This window comes from Procambarus clarkii, chromosome 22 (genome assembly GCF_040958095.1).
Source record: "Procambarus clarkii isolate CNS0578487 chromosome 22, FALCON_Pclarkii_2.0, whole genome shotgun sequence".
NCBI lineage: Eukaryota > Metazoa > Arthropoda > Malacostraca > Decapoda > Cambaridae > Procambarus > Procambarus clarkii.
Window position 1 is genome coordinate 21863277 of NC_091171.1, and position 8711 is coordinate 21871987.

The 8711-nt window shown below is 49.7% G+C and overlaps 1 protein-coding gene across 1 annotated transcript; it reads right to left on the bottom strand.

Annotated features, from left to right (window-relative positions):
* Positions 1 to 217: 217 nt before the first annotated feature.
* LOC138367448 (peptidyl-prolyl cis-trans isomerase G-like) lies at positions 218 to 2366 on the bottom strand. Its single transcript, XM_069329103.1, has 2 exons — positions 2168 to 2366; positions 218 to 1674 (listed from the first exon to the last, which is right to left on the bottom strand). The coding sequence occupies exons 1-2, from the start codon at positions 2364 to 2366 to the stop codon at positions 218 to 220; spliced, it is 1656 nt and encodes a 551-aa protein (XP_069185204.1).
* Between the last annotated feature and the right edge of the window lie 6345 nt (positions 2367 to 8711).

Sequence of the window (8711 nt, forward strand, 5' to 3'; positions counted from 1 at the left end):
TATTGAGCAGCGTCACAGGTGCTGTGGGTGCGTACCGCCACAGCAGCATGCACAGCACCGGTCAGTAGCACGACAACCTGCTGGGTTGGTCTGGAACTTAACTGATTTAACTGAGCAGGTCGTCAAACAAGGAGATTAATATTTTCCAACGGTTAACCTTATGCTACATTACTGACGCAAAGTTGTGGAGTGTTTGAGGAGCAGTGTGTCCGTGTGATCAATATTGTTGGTGGTCCAGACGGTGTCCTTCTCTCGTGGTCCAGACGGTGTCCCTCTCTCGTGGTCCAGACGGTGTCCTTCTCTCGTGGTCCAGACGGTGTCCTTCTCTCGTGGTCCAGACGGTGTCCTTCTCTCGTGGTCCAGACGGTGTCCTTCTCTCATGGTCCAGACGGTGTCCTTCTCTCATGGTCCAGACGGTGTCCTTCTCTCGTGATCCAGACGGTGTCCTTCTCTCATGGTCCAGACGGTGTCCCTCTCTCGTGGTCCAGACGGTGTCCCTCTCTCGTGGTCCAGACGGTGTCCCTCTCTCGTGGTCCAGACGGTGTCCCTCTCTCGTGGTCCAGACGGTGTCCCTCTCTCGTGGTCCAGACGGTGTCCCTCTCTCGTGGTCTAGACGGTGTCCTTCTCTCGTGGTCCAGACGGTGTCCTTCTCTCGTGGTCCAGACGGTGTCCTTCTCTCGTGGTCCAGACGGTGTCCTTCTCTCGTGGTCCAGACGGTGTCCTTCTCTCGTGGTCCAGACGGTGTCCTTCTCTCGTGGTCCAGACGGTGTCCCTCTCTCGTGGTCCAGACGGTGTCCCTCTCTCGTGGTCCAGACGGTGTCCCTCTCTCGTGGTCCAGACGGTGTCCTTCTCTCGTGGTCCAGACGGTGTCCCTCTCTCGTGGTCCAGACGGTGTCCCTCTCTCGTGGTCCAGACGGTGTCCCTCTCTCGTGGTCCAGACGGTGTCCTTCTCTCGTGGTCCAGACGGTGTCCTTCTCTCGTGGTCCAGACGGTGTCCTTCTCTCGTGGTCCAGACGGTGTCCTTCTCTCGTGGTCCAGACGGTGTCCTTCTCTCGTGGTCCAGACGGTGTCCTTCTCTCGTGGTCCAGACGGTGTTCTTCTCTCGTGGTCCAGACGGTGTCCTTCTCTCGTGGTCCAGACGATGTCCTCTCGTGGTCCAGACGGTGTCCTCTCGTGGTCCAGACGGCGTCCTCTCGTGGTCCAGAGGGTGTCCTTCTCTCGTGGTCCAGACGATGTCCTCTCGTGGTCCAGACGGCGTCCTCTCGTGGTCCAGACGGCGTCCTCTCGTGGTCCAGAGGGTGTCCTTCTCTCGTGGTCCAGACGATGTCCTCTCGTGGTCTAGACGGCGTCCTCTCGTGGTCCAGACGGCGTCCTCTCGTGGTCCAGACGATGTCCTCTCGTGGTCCAGACGGCGTCCTCTCGTGGTCCAGACGGCGTCCTCTCGTGGTCCAGACGGTGTCCTTCTTTCGTGGTCCAGACGGTGTCCTTCTCTCGTGGTCCAGACGGTGTCCTTCTCTCGTGGTCCAGACGATGTCCTCTCGTGGTCCAGACGGCGTCCTCTCGTGGTCCAGACGGCGTCCTCTCGTGGTCCAGAGGGTGTCCTCCTCTCATAATACAGGTTCCACACCTCCTCTGCTCCCTGACATCCATCTCTAAGTCTGCTCCGGTACTTGTCTGCAGAACAATTTCTAGCTATGTCAGAATCTCTCTTTTGACAGCGTCTTCACCGCCCGCAGTGACTGAGGCGCCTGACAGCTGAGTAGACAACGCTTCAGATTCGTAGTCCTGAGGTTCCGGGTTCGATTCCCGGTGGAGGCAGAGACAAATGGCCGAAAAGTTTCTTTCACTCTGATGCCCCTGTTACCTAACAGTAAATAGGTACCTGGGAGTTACAGCTGCTACGGGCTGCTTCATGGGGGGGGGGGGGGGGTGTAATGGACCGGGCCGCGGGGACGCTAAGCCCCGAAATCATCTCAAGATAATCTCAAGAGGTTGTGAGGTACATGGTGCCACGGTACAGGAGCGTTGTGAGGTACATGGTGCCACGGTACAGGAGCGTTGTGAGGTACATGGTGCCACGGTACAAGAGGTTGTGAGGTACATGGTGCCACGGTACAGGAGCGTTGTGAGGTACATGGTGCCACGGTACAGGAGCGTTGTGAGGTACATGGTGCCACGGTACAAGAGGTTGTGAGGTACATGGTGCCACGGTACAGGAGCGTTGTGAGGTACATGGTGCCACGGTACAGGAGCGTTGTGAGGTACATGGTGCCACGGTACAGGAGCGTTGTGAGGTACATGGTGCCACGGTACAGGAGCGTTGTGAGGTACATGGTGCCACGGTACAGGAGCGTTGTGAGGTACATGGTGCCACGGTACAGGAGCGTTGACTTCTTGGTGACACAAGTGTGAAGCGTCAGACAACGCGGTATAAGACAGTATTGTGAGAATGTGTAGGTTCAGCAGGCAACCTTAAGACTCCCAAGAACACCTCATAATGTCTGGCCTTCACATCTTGTCCTCCAAGACTGTTATCTTGTCCTCCAAGACTGTTATCTTGTCCTCCAAGACTGTTATCTTGTTCTCCATGACTGTTATCTGTCTTCCCGAATATCATCTTGCCATCTTTAATTGGCACTTTGACCTTCATGACAGTCAGACTGACATCCGTGACTGTCAACATGAGTTTCATGACAGTAAACTTAACTTCCATGACTGTCCTCTCGTAGTCAGTTAGTTCTGAATACCCTAATTTGCGTGCGTGTGTGTGTGTATTCACCTAGTTGTGTTTGCGGGGGTTGAGCTTTGCTCTTTCGGCCCGCCTCTCAACTGTCAATCAACTGTTTACTAACTACACTAACTACTTTTTTTTCACACCACACACACACACACACACACACACACACACACACACACACCAGGAAGCAGCCCATGACAGCTGACTAACTCCCAGGTACCTATTTACTGCTAGGTAACAGGGGCATTCAGGGTGAAAGAAACTTTGCCCATTTGTTTCTGCCTCGTGCGGGAATCGAATCCGCGCCACAGAATTACGAGTCCTGCGCGCTATCCACCAGGCTACGAGGCCCCTGTGTGTGTGTGTGTGTGTGTGTGTGTGTGTGTGTGTGTGTGTGTGTGTGTGTGTGTGTGTGTGTGTGTGTGTACTCACCTAATTGTACTCACCTAATTGTGCTTGCGGGGGTTGAGCTTTGGCTCTTTGGTCCCGCCTCTCAACTGTCAATCAACTGGTGTACAGATTCCTGAGCCTACTGGGCTCTATCATATCAACATATGTGTCTATGTGTGTTCTATCATATGTGTGTGTGTGTGTGTGTGTGTGTGTGTGTGTGTGTGTATGTGTGTGTGTGTGTGTGTGTGTGTGTGTGTGTGTGTGTGTGTGTGTGTGCGCGTGTGTGTACTCACCTATATGTACTCACCTATATGTGCTTGCAGGATCGAGCATTGACTCTTGGATCCCGCCTTTCTAGCTATCGGTTGTTTACAGCAATGACTCCTGTCCCATTTCCCTATCATACCTAGTTTTAAAAGTATGAATAGTATTTGCTTCCACAACCTGTTCCCCAAGTGCATTCCATTTTTCTACTACTCTCACGCTAAAAGAAAACTTCCTAACATCTCTGTGACTCATCTGAGTTTCCAGTTTCCACCCATGTCCCCTCGTTCTGTTATTATTACGTGTGAACATTTCATCTATTTCCACTTTGTCAATTCCCCTGAGTATTTTATATGTCCCTATCATATCTCCTCTCTCCCTTCTTTTCTCTAGTGTCGTAAGGTTCAGTTCCTTCAGCCGCTCTTCATATCCCATCCCTCGTAACTCTGGGACAAGCCTCGTCGCAAACCTCTGAACCTTCTCCAGTTTCTTTATGTGTTTCTTCAGGTGGGGGCTCCATGATGGCGCGGCATACTCTAAGACGGGTCTCACGTAGGCAGTGTAAAGCGCCCTAAAAGCTTCCTCATTTAGGTTTCTGAATGAAGTTCTAATTTTCGCCAGTGTAGAGTACACTGCTGTCGTTATCCTATTTATATGTGCCTCAGGAGTTAGATTAGGTGTCACATCCACTCCCAGGTCTCTTTCTCGAATCGTTACAGGTAGGCTGTTCCCCTTCATTGTGTACTGTCCCTTTGGTCTCCTGTCACCTGATCCCATTTCCATAACTTTACATTTACTGGTGTTAAACTCCAGTAGCCATTTCCCTGACCATCTCTGCAGCCTGTTTAAGTCCTCTTGGAGGATCCTACAATCCTCGTCTGTCACAACTCTTCTCATTAATTTTGCGTCATCTGCAAACATTGACATGTATGATTCCACTCCTGTAAACATATCATTTACGTAAATTAGAAAGAGGATTGGTCCCAGCACCGATCCTTGAGGTACTCCACTTGTTACTGTTCGCCAGTCCGACTTTTCGCCCCTTACCATTACCCTCTGGCTCCTTCCTGTTAGGTAGTTCTTCACCCATACTAGGGCCTTTCTGCTTACTCCCGCCTGCCTCTCAAGTTTGTATAGCAGTCTCATGTGCGGTACCGTATCAAAGGCCTTTTGGCAGTCAAGAAATATGCAGTCTGCCCAGCCTTCTCTGTCCTGCCTTATCCTTGTTACTTTATCATAGAATTCTAAAAGGTTTGTTAGGCATGATTTCCCTGTCCAGAACCCATGTTGGTGCTTGTTTACAAACCCAATGCTCTCCAGGTGCTCAACAAGTCTTAGCCTAATTATTCTTTCAAGTATTTTGCAGGGGATGCTTGTCAGTGATACGGGTCTGTAGTTAAGTGCCTCCTCCCTATCACCTTTTTTGAAAATCGGTACGACATTTGCCTCCTTCCAGCAACTGGGCAATTCTCCCGACATAAGTGACTCATTAAAGATCATTGCCAGAGGCACGCTGAGAGCCTGCGCTGCCTCTTTAAGTATCCACGGTGATACTTTGTCTGGTCTGATCTTTGTCTGTGTGTGTGTGTGTGTGTGTGTGTGTGTGAGCTGAATGGGCGTGTGAGAGTGTGTGTACATGGCCACTGATGAGCCTATGTGAGCCGTGCAGCAGCTGTCGTCACCATATGCTCACCTGCGGAAGGAAGCAGAAGAACCAAAACTGTTCCGGCCTCCTGCAGGTGATCCTCCCCCCCCCCCCCTCACACCACCAGGTCACCTCACAAGGCGCGAGGCACCCATCCTCACCTGCCTCCCTCGTTCCCGGCCACAACAAACAACATTTCACTAAAAAATGTGAGAACCGCCAAAATCGTGGCCCGCGGGTGGAGCATCATGTCTGGGTGTGTGAGACGAGCTCGGGCGGAAGGATTTAAGCCAGATAATCCCGGTTGTCGTCGCCCACTACGGCTTCCTCCTCCCTTCTCCAGCGGTGTCAACACCGGGCCAAGACTGTGTCAAGCCACACTTGCCACGAAGGGTGTATGCTACGCAGTTTTTGACTGGGTGTCTGCGGCTTTACAGCCGGTGGTGGGAGGAGAGTGTTGTCCTGTGGGAGAGAGGGGGCGACACCCTGGTGATCTGATCACCACCAGTGTCTCACTTCCCTCAACCCTAAACACCATCAACTACTAAGACAACAAGACAAAAATCTGGTTCGTTATGACACGGTATGGTTGCGCCTTACTTCAGACGTACATGTACATGTACACTGAGATGTACTCGGGCCACAAGGGAGGGAGCAAAGTATTGGCAAAGTATTATAGACCAGTTGCACTAACGTCCCACATAATAAATGTATTTGAGAGAGTGATCAGGAGTCAGGTCACTAGTTTCATGGAGACCAGTGACCTTCACAGCCCAGGCCAACATGGATTTACAGCGGGAAGATCATGCCTCTCACAGCTACTTGACCACTACGATAAAGTCACTGAGGCATTAGAAGAAAAACAATGCTGATGTGGTATATACGGATTTCACAAAGGCCAAATGTGACCATGGAGATATAGCACACAAAATGAGGTCAATGGGAATAACTGGCACAGTAGGACGCTGGATACTCAGCTTTCTGTCAAACAGACACAAAGAGTAACAGTCAACCATATAAAATTGAGTCCAAGTGCAGTTAAAGAGCAGAGGTGCCATAAGCACAATCAGAGAACACTGTATAAACATCAGAGGTCCGCGGTTGTTCAACATCCTCCCAGCGAGTACAAGAAATATTGCCGGAACAACAGTGGACATCTTCAAGAGAAAACAAGATAATTTTCTCTAAGGAATGTCGGATCAACCGGGCTGTGGTGGATACGGGGGCCTGCGGGCCGCTCCAATCAATAGCCTAGAGGATCAAGCTCTCACAAGTCAAACTTGGCCTCGGGCCGGGCTTGGGGAGTAGAAGACCTCCATCAAGCTGGAGGCAAACTCCATACACAGTCTCAAGTGTAGATATGATAGAGCCCAGTAGGCTCAGAACGCTGTACATCAGCTGATTGACAGTTGAGAGGCAGGACCAAAGAGCCAGAGCTCAACTTATGCAAGCACAACTACGTGAGTACAACTAGGTGAGACCCCCCCCCCCACACACACACACACTCACACTGTACAGTGTGTGTGTGTAGTTTAATATACAGTGCCAGGAAGCAAAAATGAGAAGTAAGAGGGAGTGAAGAAAGTACAGAGGACAATAGGAATAGATGCAACAGAACAGGAACGAGTCCATTAATATAAGGAGAGTAACAGAAGAGTACTATGAGAACGATGTTGTGATCAAAGCGAAAAAAACATCTACATTATTACATAGTCATATAAGAAGAAAAATGTCGGTGAATGACCAAGTGAAAAGACAAAGGAAAACAGAAGGGGCATACACGAAAGTGACAAGGAAATCTGCGAGGCACTGAACGCCAGTTTTCATGGAGTGTTCACAACAGAACCATGGGGAAGGAGCACTGCCAACGGTCAGATGGAACTGGAGAAGCTGTGTTCTCCATTCATGGGTAGAAAAGCTGCACCTAGGAGGCCTGGTCGAGAACCGGGCCGCGGGGACGCTAAGCCCCGAAATGATCTCATGGTAACCTTAAGGTAACCTATGGTGTGTGATTTAGACCTGTTTTTACCACGCTCTCTCTCTCTCTCTCTCTCTTTCTCTCTCTCTCTCTCTCTCTCTCACTCACTCACCGTTAAGACTTTCCTTGAGATGGTTATCTTGAGATGATTTTGGGGCTTTAGTGTCCCCGCGGCCCGGTCCTCGATCAGGCCTCCACCCCCAGGAAGCAGCCCGTGACAGCTGACTAACACCCAGGTACCTATTTTACTGCTTGGTAACAGGGGCATAGGGTGAAAGAAACTCTGCCCATTGTTTCTCGCCTGCGCCCGGGATCGAACCCGGGATCACTGGATCACAAGTCCAGCGTGCTGTCCGCTCGGCCGACCTGCCGACCTCACACCTGGTCCACAGACAGAAGCGTAAGTTACACAAATATCATCCATGAAATTCTTTGCCGAGACCAGCCTGTTGTACACGACACAGGTGTGAGGTGACCAGTCCAACCCGTTCTCGCAAATTTAATAAGTCAATATTGACTTATTAAATATGTGTATAGGTGACTTAACATAATAGATACCCTTAAAAAGATTCATAGAAAACACCGACCTTACCTAACCTTGTTAGTATCTTAAGATAAGCATCTTATGACCAGTCACCACCCGAGGCTCTGCCTGGGCAGACCAGTGACTGACTCACCCGGGCCGGTCTACCTCCCACACTTTGATATAAACCTCAAGGATTGAGTTTTTGTTTTTCTCACAGCATGAAGATGCTTGAGACACCCACAATGTGGCCCGGCTGACACCACCTCCAGGCCACCTCCGGAGGTCTGGGAAGCATCAGACTACCGGTGAATAGACGGTGTGGAATTCTCTGATGCACTGACGGCAAGTGTATGAGCATCAGTGTACAAGTTAGCGTACACCACGCAGTTACATAATCCTAAAATGTGTGTGTTTTGTGTTTATGTCTCATTGGCATATGGTAATTGTGGTTATTGCACATGCTAATGTGATCCTGAGCATCAGATTTCAGCTTCAAGTTTTCCCATCTGAGACCGGCAGTGGCAGGAAGGCCAGTTAATTAAGTGATGATCAGTGACACGGTTAAGTGAGGTTAGTGTCCAGAAGGAAACCATTACAGTTAAGGCAACCGTGCAAGTCTCTCTGATGCGATTAGCTTTGTATAACATCAATACAAATTAATTAAGCCCTCTAGTGAATTAGTAATTCAGTTTATGAATAGATAATTTTTAGTCGATAACACTAACATTTTCTGTGAAACCTTTATCGTTAACCAATTGTTACTCGTCACGTCCTTCATTTATTCAGCAGATATTGTTCACACAACTAATGTGTTCAGGACCTTACAAGGGGTCCTCTTTGATCGCTTTTTACCTAACGGAATTCTTACGAGCAAATATATGACGCCCTTGAGTCTCCACTGTCTGGAGAGGAGCCATGCTCTGGCAGACCTCCTGTAGCCGTATTTACGGTATTTCTGTGATAAGTTACTACAAGTCGTCTACCATATTCACTTAGTCAATGTTGTACCGCATGTGTTTATGAATGATTAAAACCCTAAATTGGTCAAACAAGTGGTTGCTGGAGTTTAGTTGCGATAAGTGTAATGCAATGAAGATAAGGGAAGGAGTAAGAAGAGCAGACGGCGTCCACAGTATAAAAGTAAAGTATTTACAGGAATATGAGATTT

Excerpts from the sequence above, each read along its gene's own strand:
- LOC138367448 (XM_069329103.1), bottom strand. The coding sequence starts at position 2,366 with ATGTACCTCACAACGCTCCTGTACCGTGGCACCATGTACCTCACAACG. Across the intron at positions 1,675-2,167 it reads CTCTTGTACCGTGGCACCAT|ACAAGTACCGGAGCAGACTT; the intron begins GTACCTCACAAC and ends ATTGTTCTGCAG.